This window comes from Eurytemora carolleeae, unplaced genomic scaffold, assembly GCF_000591075.1.
Source record: "Eurytemora carolleeae unplaced genomic scaffold, Eaff_2.0 scaffold80, whole genome shotgun sequence".
NCBI lineage: Eukaryota > Metazoa > Arthropoda > Copepoda > Calanoida > Temoridae > Eurytemora > Eurytemora carolleeae.
Window position 1 is genome coordinate 809 of NW_019396141.1, and position 22,989 is coordinate 23,797.

At 32.5% G+C, this 22,989-nt stretch overlaps 1 protein-coding gene and 2 long non-coding RNA genes across 3 annotated transcripts; all 3 read left to right on the forward strand.

Annotated features, from left to right (window-relative positions):
* The first annotated feature begins 246 nt into the window (after positions 1 to 246).
* On the forward strand, positions 247 to 3,879 carry LOC111696145 (uncharacterized). Its single transcript, XR_002764013.1, has 4 exons — positions 247 to 446; positions 2,040 to 2,151; positions 3,075 to 3,130; positions 3,786 to 3,879. It is a non-coding gene; the product is annotated as an uncharacterized LOC111696145 (long non-coding RNA).
* Positions 3,880 to 11,569: 7,690 nt separating this feature from the next.
* On the forward strand, positions 11,570 to 13,334 carry LOC111696189 (uncharacterized). The gene is made up of 3 exons (XR_002764023.1): positions 11,570 to 11,918; positions 12,978 to 12,999; positions 13,081 to 13,334. It is a non-coding gene; the product is annotated as an uncharacterized LOC111696189 (long non-coding RNA).
* A 1,932-nt stretch (positions 13,335 to 15,266) lies between these two features.
* LOC111696172 (acetylcholine receptor subunit alpha-type unc-38) lies at positions 15,267 to 19,664 on the forward strand. Its single transcript, XM_023465721.1, has 7 exons — positions 15,267 to 15,305; positions 15,359 to 15,433; positions 17,805 to 17,908; positions 18,404 to 18,704; positions 18,771 to 19,063; positions 19,241 to 19,341; positions 19,528 to 19,664. The coding sequence occupies exons 1-7, from the start codon at positions 15,267 to 15,269 to the stop codon at positions 19,662 to 19,664; spliced, it is 1,050 nt and encodes a 349-aa protein (XP_023321489.1).
* The last annotated feature ends 3,325 nt before the right edge of the window (positions 19,665 to 22,989 follow it).

The following is a 22,989-nucleotide window of genomic DNA, read 5'->3' on the forward strand; positions in this document are numbered from 1 at the left end:
GACAGGTTGTACCTCAATAGATATGTTTCAAGAACTTGTTATGGAGTAGGCCTTTACCACACGGTTTCATATGCAAAAGTTTAACTTGCAAACTCCTTGTTTCTAAGAAGCAATGTTGAAACTCACAGAATTAAACCCATTTCGAGTCAGAAAAAGAAGGTTTCTTCTACAATTTTGATCAGATGGTCTCACCGGGTACAGTTGTAAATCAGTCATAGCCAGCTTTGCAAGGAGGGTCACTTGAAATTACGCTTTCAGACCCTTTCTGTAAAGAAATTCATAGCTAAGTAATAAATATTCTTGTCATAGAAGTTTATCTTCCTAATAATTTTCCAATTAATCTGCTCTCTAGTCTAAATTGTTTAATATTTGCCCAGCTTGAAGATATATTTGGACCAGAGAATGGGTATGCTACCAAAACTCTTGATATACCGGTTCCAGACCAGGTTAAAAATTAAAAAATACTTTAATCAATCAAGTATGAATTACATTAATCAGATTATAAATATGTCAAGGGTTGCACAAAGAATTATTTACATTGATAGCCCTTTAACATATTTTTATTCTTTTAAAGAAGATACAATGTTAACGAACAGCAAAGACCGTTATTTTTGAACTTGTTAACCCTATCAGGATCCTTAAATATCCCTGAATACAGATGTCTCCTAATTGGTTGTGTACAGTACTTGTACACAATAGAACATACTGTGGAAAATATCGCATATTATAGGTGTTAATCGATCTCTGTAACTCTCTTATCTCTGGAAAATATCGCATATTATAGGTGTTAATCGATATCTGTAACTCTCTTATCTCTGACTAGAACACTCACACCTCTTCACTTTTATAACTTACTAGTGTAGTAAACAAATTTTATAATTTTCTAATGCTTAAGGAAGGGCAGCCATGGAGTATGGTCGAATAACAAAATAAAAAATAGTAAAAACCTTTTTGTTAAAAAAGCTACAGATCTAAAGCTTATTTATTTAAAAAGTCCTTGAAAAATGGATGCAATAAGATGTGTCACAACTGCCTATACCACAAAAATCATTAAAGTTAGAGGTTTACTATTTTTTACTGAGCTCACAAAGAAAAGTAAGGCATCATTCCACTCCCCTATCTCAACTAGATCTAAGGGCAAAATCATAAGGAGGGGTGGAACCCACCCCCCCCCCCCCCCCATCTATATTTGACAAAAATAGACCAATCAGGATAGGGATAACCAAGGGAAATAGACGTTCTTGAAAAAATAATTAACAGTTTATAAAAAAAGAACAAACGGATGTGTTTCTAAGAAAAGACGACTTCTTACTACTGAACGGGACTGTTAAGGTTAAAGGAAAAAGGGTGTAGGCTAAAGCCTACAAATTTGAGACGTGGTTCGCGACCAACCATAGTTTCTTTCTGCTGTCTCTTTCTGAATCTGAAAATTACGATAGCCCAGAGATGCCTAGAAATGTTAGGCACACTTCTATTATAATTTAAATATAGTACTTATAAATTTTCAATAGATAAAATAGAATATAATCTTGTTTCGTCTGTATCATGTGACCAGAGTATATCTGGTCATGTGGCTCTATCGACCAGATCAATGGTGCAAGAGTTTTTGTATTACTGGGACATGGTTTTATTTAATTTCTCGAGCCAGAGACATCAGAAATATCATTGGTCCCAATCAATGCAACGCCTAGAATTTTGAAGCTTTAAAATATACCCCCTTTCATTTTACCTTATAAGACCCTTTAAACTTGCATGCAACTTCCAGAAAATAAGAACAATTTTTCATGTATTTTGATGTTTTTTTAGATGTTTTAATGTTTTTTAATGTTATCTTCAGATTTGTTCAGCTATTTTTATTTGAAATATTGATTAACGGTTTGTTAATGGCACCCTTGACAATTTTTAAAATATCTGAGGTTAACTCCGTTAATAAAATTAAGATGTCTAAAGAACAAGCATTGCAAGCTAAAAAGTTGTTTTTCTTGAATGATTTTAACCTAGTTGAAAAAATCAAAACTATTTTTTGTGTTTGCTTTTAGTTGAGTTTCTGTTTATGGACCTATGTTGAGTTTAATCGATTTAATCAGCAGATACCTCTGATAGAATTCTACAGGCTTGGAGAAACAATTCCTCCCTTTATTGTGCTGATGTGTAAGTTTAAGTCATCATATGATATTTGTCTATTTTACTGAGAGAGAAAGTTCACAATTTTCCATCAAAAGCCAAAAATTTGCAATAGGGAATCACGCCTTCAATCTTAAAGCTATTTTCTTAAGATTGATGTCTGTGTTTTGATGGGTAATTTCTTAACTGATTTTTTAATACACTTTTTTCTTCATTTCATACATTTGTTTCCCGCCATTTCCCCTTGAAAATTGTATTTGGTTCCCTACCTTTATTATCACAGTTTGCCTGTCCAACCACATCACAAATGTACTTAAATTAACTTTCTGGACTTAAAAATAAAATTGATTAAAAAAAAAAAATTCCGGATTTTTTTCAATTATTTTTGTTGATGAATTCACCAATGCAATTTTTATTTACTTTATTAATTTTAGATATTCAAAACGTTTTTTCTTCAAAAAATAATTTTAAAAAATTAGGAAAATCATTTTGGCGCAAGAAGGTCAATTAAAATTGGGAAACAAAAGAAAGAAAAATAACAACAATTGTGTCATTTATATCAGTAAAGAAATTACTCACCAAAACACAGGCCCAATTAGTATTGTAATCTGGAGAACATTTAATTTTTCAAACATAACGATGGAAATGCGCCAAAAATTTGATATCTTTTGAATAATACCTTTTTAAAATACTTTCCTATATAGAGTTTCAGTTAATCATTTATCTGACCTTTATGCAAAATCTCAAGAAAATAGCTTTAAAATTGAAGGTTTGGCTTTGGATTGGAAATGTGGACATTCCCATTTGCACTGAAACTTTTAAAAACTTTCAGATTTGTAGTATCAAGTTCTTGGTATTCAAAATTTTAGAATTTTATATTATTATTATTATTACCTTTCAATATTTACAGTGTATGGCCTTAAATTACTTAAATTTAATTGATTTCTTAGATAAGTCTGATACTGGAAGGGTCAATTGTTATGAAATTGGAGATTGGTGTATAAGGGTCAGGGAGCAATGGTTTATTTATTCTATTCTCTGCTATAATCACCATGAGCGTATTACAAAATTTTATAAAAGCTTTTAGCAATGGTTTCATATAAATTAAAAAAATTATTGTACGCCCATTCTTATGTATTGTAATTGTGTTTTATTGAATATCTTAATTTTGGCAGCTAGTTACGCACAATAATATGCGAGCAAAGTTTTTCATTGTTATTTCATATTTTATTTCATTTATATTTTATTACATCTTTAAGTATTTTAAGTATATTTGTAAAATATTTTATTATGAATGCTTTTAGAATTTTGATCAGATTTAAACATTTTCCACGACTTCCTTAATATTATACTAGACTTTAAAGGCGCTTCGCGCCCATCTTCTATTTATATTGTGAACATTTTCTCTTTGAATACATTGTAAAACAAAAACAAAAAAGTGTTGTGTGACTCAAATTTTGATGGCGGCCAATATTCTTGATTTGGGTTATCCATAACCCTCTCCCGGGGTCACGGGAGGTTCCCCCAAAATATTTGGGCCCTATCGGTTCAGCCGTTTTGACATGTATTGGACACAAACAAACAGACAAGCAAAATATAGATAAATAGATAAACTTTATTATATCATTTATATAACGAATAATAACCCCATTGAATTTAAGAACTTCTCATCATTGGAACGGAAGTGGAATCATCTTTGTGTTTCTATAGATATAGTTGAAAATACTATAATCATTTTCCTCAATGGAAAATCAGATTTTAGTGAAATACGAAAAAACAGGTATTTAGTTATATTATTTTTCTTTATCTAAAGACATGAAAGGGACTGCAATTGGGTAATTTTAGATGACTCTCCATGCAAAGAGAGCAATTCCCGATTAACATGATTTACAACGGTGCCCTTGAAAGGGAGTGTCTGGCTAGACATGGTAGTTGAGCTGAGAATGCAGTATTCTAGAGAATGCATTTTTCAATGCATATTTATTCAAGCACACAATACTATTTTTACAGGTTAAACTATACAAACTGTTGATCGAATGATCAATTAGATCTTATTCAACACAACATTTGCCTCCAGTGGCTAATGTATATTCCATGGATTTGCTTCTGTACGATGCTTGATGAATATTGGCTATGGGGAATCCAATATGGCCGATCCTGTTCCTTTCCCCCCTGGCCGTATGATCCGTTTCCTTCTCTGGTCCTTGCCTAAAGCTAAACTTGATAAGGGTTCAATACCCTTTGAAGCCGGAGAGATAACCGGCCAGCCTTAACAGGCTAGAAACATATCTCCCTGTGGGACATTAACTGCACTATGTCTATTTATCTGTGAACTATGCTTGGTTAACAATCACAATTTAACACTTTCAAGAGTAAAATTGAATGAGCAATGTATGTTTGAGTGAATTAGTAATATTGACAATTTTTAAGGGCACTACTATTTTGATAATAAACCTCTGATTGGAAAGATAGCAGATGTTCATGTATGGGATAAGAAACTAAGGTACATATGCATTGATGTTACTCTGTAACTGCAGTAGTTGAAATTAATAGGTACTTAAATACAAATTGTAAACTAGGTGTGTATCAGAGAAATTAGTAAATGATGAACAAAATTAATTGTTCATAAAATTAACAAATGAAAAAATGGACTTTATCATGATCGTTCATGAAATTTGATTAACAACAAAATTATCAATGGCTGGGCGTTGTTCCTGGGATAAAATTGTTCTATCAGGGAAAACAAATGAGTTATCAATAACAATGCCTTCATTCCAAAAAAGAACAAATGCGTAGAACAAGGAACAAACTATTTTTAAAAAAGGAACTCGCCCAGCCCCAATTTATTTTTCTGAGTAGACCAAAACATTTGGAAACCAACTATCATAGATCTAATTTCAGTGAAGAAGAACTAGCATACTATTCGGACTGTATTCCACAGCAAACAGTAGGGGATATCGTGAACAATGAAACTGTCTGGAATATTACAGGTTCTGAATAAACATAAAAGATTGAGTATATACAGGGTGTCCCAATAAATATAGGAATTGAGAGACGACTTGAATAGCGTCTTTACTCTTTCATTTAGGATAATTGATTAATGACATAAAGTGCATCAAAAAAGGTTAAATGCCTAATTAGCTTTCAAAAATGTGGTCTACCTTCTTTGTATATTTAAAATTGATGGAGATATTAAACATTTGAACAGTTTTGTTGATTTTTAATTCACTGTAATCTGGACAAATTTCCTAATATCAATTTTGAAATCGAAAAAATGGTAGACCACATTATGGAATTCCAGAGACTAGCAGTTTTTGGTGTTAAATGTTTTAACTGTGATACTACAAAATTATTTTAAGGAAATAATCCCTCTTGAAACAAAGACGATATAGAACTCGTCATTTAATTCCCATGTTTATTGGGACACCCTGTACTATTATAGATTGTACAAAAATATTTGCAAAAATCAATATGAGATTACACTTTTTAGTTAAGGCAAATCAAAGGGTAAAAACTAATTATATATTGCCTACACACAGTTAAGTTATTCTGAAAGTCCCATTATAAGATACCTTATCCTGTATCTTATTGTGAGGTAATAGTTGTTTTAAACATAATATTGATGAATTAAACCCAGGCACACATACTCTTGTTATATTTTAGGAAGCCTGATAAAAGAAATCTTGATCAATAAATCTGAGATTGAATGCTCCGAAAGAAATAAACGGAAAACTGTATTTGTTACAACCCTTTACCCAAACTTTGTTGATGCTTATGAAGCCTGTAACAAGTACAAGATGCACAGTATGGCGGACAATTTTAAGGTTACTAGCAGATAACACTGTAGTTTCCTAATTTCCCAGATCAGTTTAGATCTGGAAAGGGCATCAGGAACCTTTTGTAAGCTGTAGAGAATTTTTACTCTTTAAAAACTGTTGACATGAAAGGAAAGAACCTTTTATAAATAAATCAAGAATAAAACTGGCTCAGTATAAACATTATGACTGGTTCACGAAAGCTTAGTTTGTAAATATCTTGTTGGTGAATGCCAAGTTCATGAATGCCTATAGACAACATTATGCCTACATTTCTGAATGCCTAGTTTATAAAGCCTAGACAATATAATGCCTAGATATCACAATGCCTAGATAATATATATTTTGCCTAGATAACACAATGCCTAGATTCATTAATGCCCAGATAACATAATAAGTTGAATGCCTAGACAATGAGATATAAAAGTATTAAAGTGTTAAAGTAGTAAAAATGCAATCCGGCAACATTTTTACAAAAATCCACAAACAATTTCTTTTTTTCTGTATGGTACGGTTGACTTTCATTAAATTGATCAGAAAAAAATTTGAAACCATAGATTCCACTGCAGATCACTCCTGCAAAGGAGGATCTAAGTTTTGTCTTTTTATTTAGTCCCTGGAGGAGGTTAAAGAGTATCAACTACAAGGATCCCGTAACCCAGCAGTCAGATCAGAGTGTTGGACTGGGGGTAGACTTCTTCATTGGATGCCATATTCATCAGACAAGAACAAGGAAAAATAGTTTTGTTAAGACAAATCTAATTTATTGTAGAGTCGTTTTCTTCCTTACAGCAAATAATGTCACAATTAATGGATGTTCAGCAAAGGACTCATCTGAAGCACTCTCTTGTCATGCCCATTTAGTCTTTTTTGAAATTTCCTCCTAAACTNCTGACAATTTTAGATGAAGCTTATGTATCAAAAATTGCTGTACTAAGAGAAACGAATTCGCAGGATTGTAATCCGGCGCAGAGATTCTGCTAAGGTGTATTCAAGTCTGGTGCTCTAACAAACTTTGTTAGCTGAAAATTTGAAATCTAACCCCAGCCCTGGGCCCCATTGCAGCCTGCGATGCCTCAGAAAACCTAACCTAACCATTGGAATGTTGCCGTTTGGGAAATTGCACATTTGGGAAGTTGCCAGTTAGGAAATTGTCACTTGGGAATTTGTACCTAACATTATAAATACGATGGCATGGGTACACTGTACCACTGAAATATATTCTTTTTGTTCCCACATAGTGGACCTGTCTTAAGACAAAAGAAATCAGGCCTAAGACATCAAATATTTAGCAGGTATGTAAAAAATATTGCAGTTTAGGAAGAAATTGCAAACATTCTCGAATTCTCTATCAACCAGCAACATCTTGCAACCAGTCCCCTTAGGTTGGGATTGGTCAAGCTACATCAGATTACCCATCATATCTGGTTAGTTCAGGATTGGTCAAGTTACGTCAATTTACCTAACGTTGGAACATGACCAGTCCTCTTAGGTCGGACTAAGTTGGGTTACCTAACAAGTAGGGTTTACAATCAGAATTCCATTGCACAGAATTGTGCAGAATTGTGCACAATGATTGCTTCTGCTTGTACTATTTCACTGTGAAGAATTGCGCTATAATTGCAAATAAGAAAACAATTAAATATTCGCAGAATTGCACAGAATTGCGTGGAATGACGAGCAACAGAATTGCTATTTCATCAATAAATTAATAATTTTAACTGTGACTTACAAATTTATGCAGCAGATACAATAATGTAAATATCTTGACAGATTTAAAGTCACTTGTTTTAACAGTTTTCAAATTTTAAAGTTTCTTAAGCTACTATTAATTATTGAAAATTAAATATTACCAATTGCTTTCTGCTTTTGGCGTGGAGAGGATCTGTTTTAGCAGCTCCTGGCTCCACAGTTTGAAATAGTGCTTCGTAGAGTTGTTCATGACTTATCTTACAGGGGAGTGGCGAAACACAGTATTTAAATTGTAAACATTATCTCCATTTCAGCTTATTTTGGTGCAACATCTCAGCTGGAGAGGGAAGACTGTAGTATAACCCCTGATAGGTATATTAGCCATGCACAATGATACCGGTTTTTTTTTACTCAGCTCAACTGTGAGGACTGAACTGCTGAGGAAGATTCCACCTCATGGGGCTTTTTAAGGCTTTCAACTCCCCATTTTGAAAAAAGCAGCTAAGTTATGGGTTTCCTTAAAATTCCACTAAGTTGATAAGCTTCTACTGAAATCCCTCATACATAGGGTTTGCAGCAAAAAGGAAAAATTGTTTCCTGAAAATTTAGCATTTTTGTGGAAAATTTTTTTTATGCATTTTGCTTGCTTGCAAAAAATGCTAAATTTTTTATTTTGCTTTCATTTTTGAATTTTTTTGCTTCATTAATTTTTGAAAAAAAATGTGAAATTCTGCAAAATAGGTTTGCAATTTGTAAACAAAATTTTTTGCATTTTTTTGCAAATTTTTTGTTTGCAGCAAACCATACTTATACCTTCCTCCTCCAAACCTCCTTATCTCTCTCCTACTTCCTCCAAAACTCGATGATATAAGAACTATTTGGAGAGGCCTGTTTTGAAATTAGGCATTTGATCTATTCCCATTTTTTACTATATAGAATATGTACATTTTCAATTGTTGTGCACACATGCACGCATGTATATGCCTGGATCCTGAGTATAGCTTCAGTAAGGCCTAAACCAACCAAGGACACTGATGTAGACATTCTTTGATTTCTTTTCTTAATAGATGACACTCATGTAAGTAATTATATGAAATCGTTATAAAAAATTGTTCTAAACAAGTTATATTGTTGCTATACTACTTTAATCTATTTCAGTTAAACCAAACTCTCTTCTCCCCTTTCATCTTTTGTTAAACTGTAAGAAAATCTACCAAGTACCACCATCTGAATTAAGAATCAAAGAAGAAAAACAGTTTATATAGAGAGAGTAGTTTGAAACCAGTCATCGAAAGGATATCAATATAAGGCCTAAAAACTTAGAAACAAGAACCAAAAAGAAAAAGAAAATTTGACAGGATAAATTGGAAGGGAAATTTCTGATAATAAGTTTTACACTATCATTTAATACCGTTAGCGAATGGTGACAACTTTAGAGATAAGGCTAGAAATATGAATGATGTTATATGTATTTATATGAATAATGGATTGGTTGATTAGTGAATGACAGTAGATCAATGAATAGACTACATCTCCCCTAGTTAAAATAACTTAAGTTAGTGGGCTCATATTAATGACATTAGTTTGGTCATTTGAACATCAAAAGTTTGGTCATTTCAATGATCAAAGAGGCGTCATTTTGACGTCAAAAGGAAGGTCATTAGGACGTAAAAAGCAGTGTGTTTTACTGGTCATCAGCGTCTTCAACACCTACAAGATGATGTTGCATGGATGTCACGTTCATAACTGATGACCTCATATAAATGTCCTTTCAATGAGGGGGGAGTCCAGAATTCCTCAACGAGTAATCACCGCCACCCAAATGTGTTTTGCGGCAAGGAGGTCTCCTCAATTGGTAATCTCCACCACCTCAATTGGTAATCAGCCAAAATAAGCTTAACATTAAATCGGTTATTTCTTAGAAATAAGACCATATAGACCTCTGTTAATGGCCCTATGGTGTACAATATTGTTAAAACTTTCTTTATTGCTCCTTAGTTTCGAAAATAAATCTATAAATACAACACACTAAGCACTAGAAATATATTACGGTTTTTTAGTTTCAAGTTTCGCTTTAAGAATGTTTGCGGCATTTTCCTCTGAATGTTATTGTTTTAAACTCCTTATATAGAGAGGAAACTTTAACCCATTATTAGTGGACTAAATACTTCATTTTCAGTAGGGCATGGGATGAGACTAATTTTTCAAAATTTTATGTTCTTTTTATGCATATCATTAGTTTTGTCGCTGATGTTGAACTCGAGTAGGCCAATACAAAAATCTAAACACTGTAAAGGTTTTTTTAAAATATCTTTTAAATGGAGATGGATATTACTTTGCGTGGGACGAGATAATTTTTAGTAAACAGGCAGCCCGACCTTTTAGTATCTTAACGCCAATCATGAAATGCAATCATTAAATGGGCGAATTGGATCTAAGATTTGACTAAAATGAACTGTGCCTTGATTCTCAGTTTTTGTTGACCAAACATATCTGAAAATAATTTGAAAATTTAGTTTAATTCTACAAGAGAATGACAAAACTTTTATTTTAGCACATATATTCAAAAACAAAACAGCTCAACTATCCTTCTCATTTATTTAATGACTACTGTGTGACTCTCTACTTTACTTGAAATAAACTTAAACTCAAAGTTTTGGTCTCAAATAAACATACTAAAAGAAAAGAGGATATTTTATTTTTCTTTGAACCTGAAACAATACAAATCCTTAAAAACTAAGTACAAGAAAAATACATGATTATGAATCTTCCCGAGTAAAAAGTACCAATCAAAAAAACTAAGCTAAACTTGGAAATAGAAAAGGGGAGCAAAAGCGAAAAGTAATAAAGAAAACTTCAAGACCTGAATGGGGAGAATCACATGCAGCTCTACGCAGTGAGGGTGCAAAGATTTTGTTACCAACTGCTCTAGGGGGAGTCACTTTTACAAAACATTTCTCACTACTGACTGGACTAGGGGGGGTCAGGGAACCCTTTATATAGTCCTAGGGGAGTAAGGGATAATTGACATAATTGCTTTGCATGAAATCTGATTGGTGAAAAGAAAGAACTAGGTACTTTTTAATTGGGATAATTATGGGCTTAATTGGCATAATTGCTTTGCATGAAATTTGATTGGTGCCATGCAAAAAACAGGTACTTTATAATTGCTCAGAAAGGGGGACATATTTCACCATACAGTAATTATACATAGTAAATAGCAGTCAGGAGAGGGGTGAGATCAGCTTAATTGACATATGATTGGTCAATTATTACTGGGCAGGTGATTAACAGGATATGGGTGATTCCTTAGATTCAACTATTTCCGGTTCATTGTGGGAACAATCATTCTCAGTCTCTAGGTCATTGAAATCATTCTCTGACAAATTCGTTTTATCTTCATCTTCACCAATTTCATCTTAATCATCATCATCTGGTTTCATCTTCATGATCTTTGTCTTCTGGTAGAATAGGATTTACACATGTGCACAAAATATAAACACTATTTGCTAGAATATGAGCGAAATACACACAAGTCAATACAGATGCCATAAAACCCTGATAGATGTCGAAAATTGTGTTAAAAGTACATTAAATTCAAATCTCAGAAAACAAAATTTTACGGTGATTACTAATTGAGGTGGTGGAGATTACCAATTGAGGAGTGCGCTTGCCGCAAAACAGATTTGGGTGGCGGTGATTACTATTTGAGGAACTCTGGACTCCCAAAATGAACTGTGCCTTGATTCTCAGTTTTTGTTGACCAAACAAATCTGAAAATAATTTAAAAATTTAGTTTAAGTCAATACAGATGCCATAAAACCCCAATAGATGTCGAAAATTGTGTTGAAAGTGCATTAAATTCAAATCTAATACTAATTGAGGTGGTGGAGATTACCAATTGAGGAGCGTGCTTGCCACAAAACACATTTGGGTGGCGGTGATTACTTGTTGAGGAACTCTGGACTTCCCCCCTCTTTCAATGGGGGGTGGTTGCTAGTGTTGCAGTCCATGACAAAGCAGGTGCAGAAAGGAAGCACTATGGTGAGCATGCTGCTGCAAATCCATTTTGTGACATCATTTGCTGAAAGGAAGAAAAATGGGTGCACTGACATCATGGACTTAACATTTATCTTATCTATACATTTATACACTATCTGATATGATTCCAGACACAGAGACATGAAGACTTCACACATATCCACACTAAAGAGCCATTGACAATTGCTCCATGGAGACTTGATCAACCTAATGGAAACTCACCTCAATGTGTAAAATCTTATTTAAGTAATTACGCTTTATCATTTAACTTATTCAATAATTTTTCAATGAGCAGACAAAAATTAATCTAACCTTTACAGCAACGCTTTTTATCAAATATTTAAAAAATCTAGAGTATCCACCGAAATTCCTGGTAATGGTTTAAGTATGTAAATGATTCGTAATTTTTTTCTATTTCCACTATGAAAAAGGTTCTGGAATTCCAGAATTTTAGATCAATTAAAGAACGATTTTTTACCCATAAACCAGAAATTTCCAGAATCTTCCAGAATGTTTTGGAATTTTGTTCCAGAAATTTCCAGAATAATGTTCCCGAATATCATTTCAGAAAGTTCTGAGAATAGGTACCGGAATAACATTAGAAACCTCTTAAAGGGAAGGTTTATTGAATTGTTAAGTTGAAAGGGAAACCTAAAGTGTCGAGTATCCTTAAATCTTGATGAACTGTAGAAGACTAGAAGTAGCAGACTTTGTAAATATGAATTTAATCAAAAAAAAACTTTTCTTGTTTACAAGATGGAAACTGGATTTTATTCAGTTTAAATTTTTCCTGTTTACGAAATGTAACCATGAATTTTTTAATGTAAATTGGAAATTTTCTGGTTGAAGAAATCAAAACTGGAATTTTTCCAGTTTCCATTCCATAAACCAGAAAAATTTTGAGTTATATGTATTACGTAATGTAAGCTTTAAACATTCTGGTTTCCATTTGATTTGGAATTATCCCAGAATTCCACTTAACGGAACAAAGGAGTTGAGTTTTTGTCACAAACTCTGATTTTCTTATCCCTATACCTTTGCATATCAATGTCAGAGACCTTAGATATTTCAATCTGTGAATCATTTTAGTTCAAATAATAATAGTTTGAAATATCAAAGGCTAACACCGTGAGGTTGCAAAGATATAGCGATTTGAAAATCAGAATTTGTGGCTTAAACTCAGTTTCTTTCCAAATCATTCCATTTCCAAAATGGAATTTTTTTTCTGGGATATCAATGGAAACGCTTGCATTCAAACCCTAGAATTTTTTTTTGATCATATTAAAAACTCGCCTTATATTTTAGGTTTGGAGTATGACCAAAGCTGGTACGCAATTTGGTTTACATTTATAAATTAATTAATTTTTTATCCAAATTTAAAATATTTCATAAGACTTTTAATCTCAAGGTATGATTTTGTGTGTGAAAATCCAGACCTCTCTTGGGCTGCTTGCACTGCTTGTAAGATACCTTACACATTTGAGTCATCAGTGCTGATTACTCTAAAAGGGCTTTGCTTGCAGACAAAGATTGATACAACGTACCAGGTACATGTATTCCTCTTTACCCTGCCCTATACTAACCTTTCCTCCGCTCTGAATACCAATTGAAGAGGGGGCTCCGAGGTAGGTGTATTCATAATTTTTTGTATCGTTCGTTCTTTATTCTAGAACTGGCCTTCAGCTAGATCGTTTGTTGTTCTTTTTCCATTCATTCCATCCCTGTTGCGTTCTTTGTGTTTTTGATTGAGAACTGTTCCATCTGTTTGTTTACACTGGATATTTGTAAAACATTAAAATATTTACAATTTGTATTGTTCCTTGTTCTAGAAAAAGGGGATTCAGCAAGAAAAGTCCATTACTTTTTAATATTTGTGCTACTCTAAAGGTAAAAAGAGGTCAGTGTGTTTCAATCTCTGCGACAATTAAACGAACAAAAGCTGTATATGTTAAGATTATATTGCATTAACACAAAATTAAAGGTAAACATAAGATACAATTCTACTTAAAGAGGATTGAGGACTGGATATGGGACTCTCAGACTTGAAGACTCGGACTCTTGAATCTGGTCTCTCAGCTGGACTCTTCTGTGACTCTGGGCTTCTGGCCTCTGACCCTCTGGACTCACATTTTTCAAACTCAGGCCCCACATGGTTACCCTCCTAACCCCTCCTTTCCTTGGTTCCTCTTTCTAAAAGGCTTTCATCACAACTGAACTTATTCTTTGATAGGTCTCCTTTTATATCCTGTCACCCCACCTTTCTTCCCTTTCCAACCTGGCTGGTCATTTCTCCGAGGAAGGGGGGTCATTCAGCTGCAGGTGCAGGTTTAGTTGACCATCTTCAGCGGCTTCTATAATTCTGAACAATGACTGACTTTCTTTTAGTCAAAGCCGAGAAAATAGTTAAAAATTCTATCAGTTATTATGCACGAAGCACCAAAGAAAAGTTTTGGTATTTATTTCTTAATTGGGAAAATTGATAAAAGATGGTATGAGATCAAATTTTCATGCAAAGAAATTTTATTAAAGTTTACAATAAACTACTCATTATTCAAGCTTAATTATAATTTACAACAATGTTCTGCAATTTCCTTGACAGTAGTCATTTGTTGTGTGTCTTTACCAAAAGAGTGTGCATGTGTAATTAAGAACTCGTCTGCAAAGCTTTCTGGCTTTCTCATGCCAGACCAGCGCCATTTCCCTTCCCTTTATTCTTATTTTCTGGGCGAAATATGCTGCGCCACTATACACAATAAACCTTGTCTTGGCTCCCAATGAGTTATTTTTTAGAGAAGTTTCTAATTTGTATTAATGTTGCTTTGAAGTTTTGCAAAAATGTACATAATCAAGACTTATTTTAAAAAATGTGCAAATTCACTTTTTAGGAGCACATTGTTTTAAAGAAATGGTAAAACCTAATTCCTCTTGGCATTGGTTTTCAATTTCCAAAAAAGCCAAAAAACAACGTTGAAATCCCATGGGAAGTAAGTCTTAGAATCAAAATATACAAAGGCAAAGCATGTTCTATAAAGCTAAGGCTTTTCAAACCCCAGTCTACTTTGAAAACTTCAAAAGCCTAAGTTCAATAGTGCAGAGCATCCATGAGCAAAGCAGACTGACCTCAGAAGCCTCCTGATCCTCAGAATGGCCTCCTAGCCAATCAAAATTGTCTCCGTGTCTCATGCTACGTCTGCCAGGCTCACTAACTCTGACTCTACGTCTAGCAATCCAACATCAAATAACAAATATTTGGCTTTTACATACAACAAATCTTTTAAAAATATCACCCTGACCATAATGTTTTTATTATGGTACATAAACAATTTGTATTAAAAAGTCTACTTTTATTGAGACTAAGACTTTTATTTTTGTTTTTCTAAATATAACAAATTCCTAAACTTTTGTATAATTATTGCAGCTTTATATAAAGAAAGAAAAATTGATATCTCATTTCACGAATCTAACTATATATGAGCACTAATTCACAAAACATTATTGATTTTTTGAAATAGTAAATAATGAAATACAATAAAAGCTCAAATTTAAGTATTTCTCAAAAACTATTACATTTTTTGAATTTGTGCTCATATCAACATGAATGCTCTGCGCAGGGCCCTCTCTAATGGTGTTGGGGTATATAATAAATAAAGTGTCATAAAATATCAAAAATAAATTTTCCCTTTTAGGTTATAAATGATGCTGATACTGGGTATATTTCATACATTGGGCAGAAAGCAACCATCATACAATACGATCTGGAGGTATTTTCTATTCTACAAACTAACAAATCAAACTAATGATATCAAAACTTCTTAAGATGTAATTTTTTATATTTTTGACAAAAAAATGTCTCCCTCTAATTTAGTCATTCACAATAATTCCCGTTAAAGACGTTGTTAGAGACTTTTATTGTTCCATTGTGTCTTAAATTCTCAAAAGTCTTTAGATACATGGTGTCCCACAAAACATGACACTTGGTGAATAGTTTTGAATGTCCTCTTCCAATACTGCATTAGATATTAAAGACTTTTTGCAGTTTATAGTTTAAAAAACTTTACTCGAATATATTTTACTTAGAAATCAATTTTACTATAATAGGGATGCCATAAAATATTTATTATTATTCTCTTTGGTAACAAACAACTTGACATATTATGGAAGAAGCCGTTTTAAACTATTCACCAAATGTTATGTTTCGTGGGACACCCTGTAGTTTAAATATGGGTTTCCCAAAAATGGCACTTGTATTGAAACAGGCCTGTAACTAGGATTTTGGAAAGGGGGGTGTACATTTTTGTCAAATAGTGCGCTTTAGGTGAAATTTTTTTTGACACAATTATAACAGAAAAACTATTTGTTAACATTTAAATTATACATTAACTGACAATTGTGAATACCTGAATATATATCACTTTAAAACTTATAAATAAAAACATCAATGATGAAGATTAATTTTTTAGCTAAAGGACAAAAATTTTAAATCAATGTTTAATTTCTTACAATTTCAGATGTATAGGTAAAAACTTTTTTTATTAATTAAAAAGTATAATTTCAAGATTTAAGTTCTGAGCAAGGAATTAATAAATACCAGGAAGCAGTTTAACTTTGTATGATAAGTTGAACCACTTCTCTAGTTGACAATAGAGAAGTTCACTAGGCAGATCTAGTTAAACTACTTTCATTGTTTATTAAATTCTCACTTAAATCTCAACTCTCTGCAGATTCTATTGCTATTAAATCATTAACATTAAGCAAAAAATGTAGGTATACAAAAAAGAGACAAAAAAAGTTTATTGCCCCAATTCTTTTTAAAAAGAAATATCAAAACTTCTTAAGATGTAATTTTTTATATTTTTGACAAAAAAATGTCTCCCTCTAATTTAGTCATTCACAATAATTCCCGTTAAAGACGTTGTTAGAGACTTTTATTGTTCCATTGTGTCTTAAATTCTCAAAAGTCTTTAGATACATGGTGTCCCACGAAACATGAAACTTGGTAAATAGTTTTGAATGATATTAAAGACTTTTGGCAGTTTATAGTTTAAAAACTTTACTCGAATATATTTTACTTAGTTTAAATATGGGTTTCCCAAAAATGGCACTTGTATTGAAACAAGGATTTTGGAAAGAGGGGTGTACATTTTTGTCAAATAGTGCGCTTTAGATGAAATTTTTTTGACACAATTATAACAGAAAACTATTTGTTAACATTTAAATTATACATTAACTCACATTTGTGAATACATGAATAAATATCACTTTAAAAACTAATAAATAAAAACATCAATTTGAAGATGAAGATTAGCTTTTTAGCTGAAGGAAAAATTTTAAAATCAATGTTTAATTTCTTACAATTTCAGATGTATAGGTAAAAACTTTTTTTATTAATTAAAAAGTATAATTTCAAGATTTCAGTTCTGAGCAAGGAATTAATAAATACCAGGAAGCAGTTTAACTTTGTATGATAAGTTGAACCACTTCTCTAGTTGACAATAGAGAAGTTCACTAGGCAGATCTAGTTAAACTACTTTCATTGTTTATTAAATTCTCACTTAAATCTCAACTCTGTTCTTCTATTGCTATTAAATCATTAACATTAAGCAAAAAATGTAGGTATACAAAAAAGAGACAAAAAAAGTTTATTGCCCCAATTCTTTTTAAAAAGAGTATTAACACTAAGAATCTTTTTCCTTTAGCAATTCATTATATACAATGATATCATATATTCATACAATAATCTAATCAAATAATTAATAAAAATATTTTAAGCATGTTTCATTTGTCTCAAGAAGAGTCAGGCGAAAAGCAAATAAAATAAGCTGCCCCCCCCCACCCCTAGTTACGGGCCTGCTTGGAAAGAACACTTTTCATATTTCATTTGATATTAACAGCATGCTAAATTCTGCTAATTTTTAAAAACTGAAATTACTCTCGTCCAGGGAACGTTGACAAAATATTTAATGTCCCCTATATCTAAAAAGTCACATGCCCAGTTTCCCTTTAATCCATAATGCAGTGGTTGCAGCATGTACTTTCTGTGTACAGATTTTTTTATCTTTCTTTTCACAAAAGAAAATGATTTCTGAGATTAAAACACTTATGAAATCTCAACTTGAATTAACATTTGTTTAGGAGAGATTGTGGAAATTGCGAAATGTAAATGATCCTTATCTCATTGGTACATCTACTGCAGGTCTAGAAACCTACATCATGGGTACCCATAACTGGAAAATAAGGTATAACTATCTCTTCATTATAGGGAGGGAATATTACATTGCCGAGGCTTCCCAAGACCTTTATGGGTCATTGAGCATCATGAGTGTAGCGAGGGATGCTTTGGAACTCAATAAGGTCGAGGGAAGCCAAGGCAATGTAATATTCCTTCCAATGTGTATTGCATCCTTGTTGCCTCACATGAATGAAGAGTTATGTAATTTTTCAACTTTTAAACAAATTTTATAGAGACTTTTGCACTTCTTAGCAAAATGTAATAATCTAATTTACATCAAAATCTACCTTTTTCAGGTTCTATAAACTGTAAAGTCTATTCAGTACTGAAACACATATATTTGAGTTCAGAAATCAAATCTGATTCATGTTTTCGGAGTGTTAAACTTGCAACTTCTTTACAATTCACAATTAATTAGATTGCTTTCAAAAGTGTCTTAATTTTGTTCAAAAGTTGGAAAAAAAACATATTATGTGTCCTGAAACTAATGAAGTGTTTTTAGAAATGATAAAAACTGTAAAGAACTTGAGTCAGTATTATTGACCTTATCTACCTGCAAAGATACAGAGTTTGCTTGCAGTAATGGGCTATGCATAGATATAGAGAAAAGGTGTAACAGTCGCACAGACTGTAAGGATAAAAGCGATGAGGTTGGTTGTTTCCGTATTAGTCCTGATAAATCCTACCAGAAGCATATTGCCCCTCTACCACCATCAACTCAGAACTCTTCAAAAATCAAAATTGAGGTGTCTGCTGACATAGTGGATATCTTAGATATTGATGAGAAAGCTTCAATATTCCAGGTAAAAACTACCATTTTCATATGAATAACGTTGTAAATAGGGTTTCATGAGTTTTAAACAATTTAGATTCAGTTCTATCTTCATTTCTCTTGGCTTGATAGCAGATTGACATTTTTTGATCTGCGTGATAATCCTGCACTAAACAGCTTATCACCCCAAGAAAAAGAACTTCTTTGGATTCCGGTTCTTGTATTTGATAATACTGAGAATAAGGTGACCACTCTGGTGGATGATAAAGCTACTATTACAATCAGAAAAGAGGGAAAATATTACCTCTCGGGACTGGATGAACACAACAATAGAAAAAATTACCAAGGAGCAGAAAATCTTATCAACCTGTCTCGGTTCTACAATATTCGGTATCTACATACATTTTTTGTAAAGTTTAGCTTAATCATGCTTTTAATTCAAAGGGTATTATGTCTTCTTCCAGTAACATTTAGACATTCAAACCATTAGAGATCTTATTCAATTGATAGAATCAACTTCAACCTTCATTCATATTTCATTATGCTACTAGTGCTTTGTATATTCAGATTTCTGTGCAAATATGATCTACGTTGGTATCCTTTTGATATTCAAATCTGTCAACTCCGATTATCAATGTTTGGTGAATCTGGGGATTTTTCTGCATTAGGTAGTATTTTCAATCTCTGCAGTTACAGAACATTACTACAAATATGCTTCATTGCTTATTGATCATTATACATATTTCCATTGCTTTTAAATTGCCATTGCTAAGTTATACTGCATACTGTTATACTAATTTCGGAGGTTACCTTGGTCCAAAGATAGATTTAGAAATTTTATCTTTTTGTTTTAGAACCTAAACTTCTGAATTTCTTTGGGGAAAGATCTTCTAAAGAGTTTATTGTTGAGAGCTTCTTTATGAGGGTATCTGAAACTGATGAGAAAACAACTCTGAAGGAAATGTATCACTCTGTTAAAATTGGCACTTAAAAAACTAAAAGCTCGAACTACAGTCTGTGTCTAAAGAAATTTTAAGGCCCCCCCCCCCTCACAACTCAAAAAGTATTAATTTGAGGCTGTTAATTTTGTTCTGACTTAATCCCACATGCCTCTCATTTCTGGCTAAAAGCTAGGCTATGCATATCTACTGCCTCATTGCTCCTCAAATATATTACTGCCTTAATGCCTTATTTTACCTGCACTATGCACTGTTGGAAATCCCCGCTTACAATCTATAGTATTTACGTCATGCACCAGACCATAAGCATCTGTTGTAAAATATCAAATATTACACTGCTAGGTGTAAATTGGCTGACTGTACACTGAATTCTATTTACATTTAACTGAATACAACATACATTTATTACCGAAAATCAAAGCAAGCAGAAACCTGTTTACATTAATTACCGCAATAAGCTTTTGCACCATTAATCCGCAATCACTTCAATAAGAACTACTTGGCAAGCAGAATTCAATTCTCTTCAAGAAGATTCTAACCAAGATCAATAACTAAGATTCTTTAGGGAATCAGTGTACATTTTATAAGAACTCCCCTGATTTTTCATTTTTATTTAGTTACAGCAGAGTGAATGTATATTCAGCTTTGTAAAATCTGCTTATGACTTTTTATTATAACTTTGAGTATTGAGTTTTAGTGAAAATACTTTTTCTTGATAAATAACCCCATATTTAAACAAAAAATATTCATTTCTATTGATTTAATTTCATAATTTACAAAACATCTTCTACTTTTATAATATTTGGCTGGAATTTGGTTTCTTGACTGTGTCAACTTTCATACTCTGCTGACACTTCTCACATTTCTGTTTATTTTAAGAATTGTCTTAATTGATGTAGGTATATTTCTACTTGATCTAATTTTAAGAAAAAAAACTTGACTTTATTCTAATTTAACTTAGTATTTTGGATAATTTTAGTAAAGTCATACTGACAGTGTACAGACTAAATCTATATTTAGTTCCACTTCCAAGTATTGATAATAGTATTATTAGATAGCTCTTCGGAAAGTCTGTTTGTGAAAAAAGGAAGCAGATTTTTGCCAGGGTATTTTTAGACGTCATTAGGAATAGGGTTAAGCTTCTTAATAAATTTTCAACAACAAAAACAGATGTTATTGACCATTTAATTTAATTTAAATTGAGTGCTGCATCTAAGGTGAATGTGATTCTGGGACGAAACCTGCTGCCAATTGCATTGAACACATACCTACCATCAATACTTCTAATAATCATCAGCTATGCCACTGTATTCTTTAAACCCTTCTTCTTTGAAGCAACTGTTACAGTGAATCTTACAACTCTACTGGTCTTGGTTACATTGTTTGTGAGCGTAAGTTATCCACAATTTGTATTGAAACCTCAAATGGGGTTCCATGGCAGGGGGGCTGAAAAGAGTATTAGTTTTATGTTCTTTGTGGATAGTTTGAGAAACATTTTCAGCCTAGCTTCTAAAATTTGTTTACACCTTGGGTATTTTATGAAATTGCAACTAAGACAAATCAAGTAACTTACTAAGAATTTTTTCATATCAAGAAGAGAGAAATCAAGAATGCGGAAGGAAATATTGGGTGTTGATATTTTTGATGGTGTAATTATATCCATATTTGTTATACACCCAATTTAGTGTCGTAACCATTGCACATGTTAAAATATGGGGAAAAATTGTGACATTTGTTCAGGTAAGCAACAGTCTTCCGCCTACTTCCTACATAAAGATGATTGAAATTTATCTCATATTTTGTCTTTGCATACCGTTTTTCATGGTTCTCATCAATATCAGCATTGACTCCCTTAGAATGTAAGAAAATTAGAAACTTCTTTCATTAAAATTTCAATTTGTCCCAGCTAATGCTTGCAATGTGCAGCAAGTCAAATTCCGAAGGAAAAAATGAAATTTCGTTTAATACTCAATTTTTACTCTTAATTTTGGAAAAAAGATAAACCTACTTACTAACAATCTTTGGGTTCTACACTTTCAACAACAAAGCTGAATAAAGGCATTTTCCAAGGAACAATTTCCCAAGTGGCAACTTTCTAAATGTGCAATTTCCCAAGCAGCAACTTCTAAAAGATTAAGTTAGTCCTTTTGAGGAGCCACAGGCTGCAATAGGGCCAAGTGCTGTGACTAAGGCAGACTTAGAAATTGCTGCTTATGAAATTACACATTCTGGAAGAACTTGGGAAAATACCCTTGGGAAGTTGCTGCTTTGGAAATGGCCTTATTAAAGTACCTAACAACTAATGAACGATCTTAAGATCTCCTGATTCTGGATCTGCCTCAAATTCTAACCAAGTGGATTCTGTAGACAAGGATTGTAAAAACCAGTATTAGTCCAGTGTTTAATTTCTTTTGTTTGCTTTAAATAAGAGTTTAAGAATCTCCCTCCTGAACTGAAAATAATGTATTTGTGGCAATGTGCCATCTTAAAAGATGGATGCTTTGAGTGTATGTAGTGCAAGCATATTTTTAACAGAGCCTTCAAATATTAAACATCACATATTAGATTTAGATATCAAATATTAAATATGAAAAAAAAAATTGTTGATAAAAAATATGATTAAGCTTTTTGAACAAATTTAAGAATGAGAGAATTGTAAACCATCATGGCAACCTGATAACTGTAACCAATGAGATTACTCCTGTTAATGATGATGTTCCAGACAAACTGATTTTATGTTTAGTAAGTTTATTTAACAAAAATGCTGAAACCCTTCCATTAAGAGGAATGATTGAGCTAATTATTTAAGAGTCCCTATTTCTTTAATAGATGATAACATGAGTCACTGAACAATGTTATTTACCATTTATATTGCTTGATAGTGCGAAGAAGACAACCTCCAGTTACTGTAGAGAATATTCTGAGGATAGACAAAAACATTTGTCCGGATGATCTGTTTGACTGCGATGAGAAGGTATAATCTTTTATTTGCATAATCATCTTTATTTTGTTAGATTAAAGGGACTGTAGGCAAAGAGAATAGAATATTGTTGTTGGATAGGAACAAGATTCTGATCATGAACAGATAGACAACGGAATAACCCTCAAATCAAAATCGATAATGCAGAAACTCTTTATTTCCTAAAAAAATAAAATAGATAATGATGCACGAGTTTGTTACAAAGTTTTATAATTTTACAATGAAAAGATTCTTACGATCTAATTGGGGATGAGAAGGTTAATCTGTCGGGGAGTCCTAAGACGTTTTTATATATTAAAACTTCTGAAAAGAATGACAATTAATTGTTAACGAAATTCACTAATTCTTTATATGAAAATATTTTGTTCACAATAATA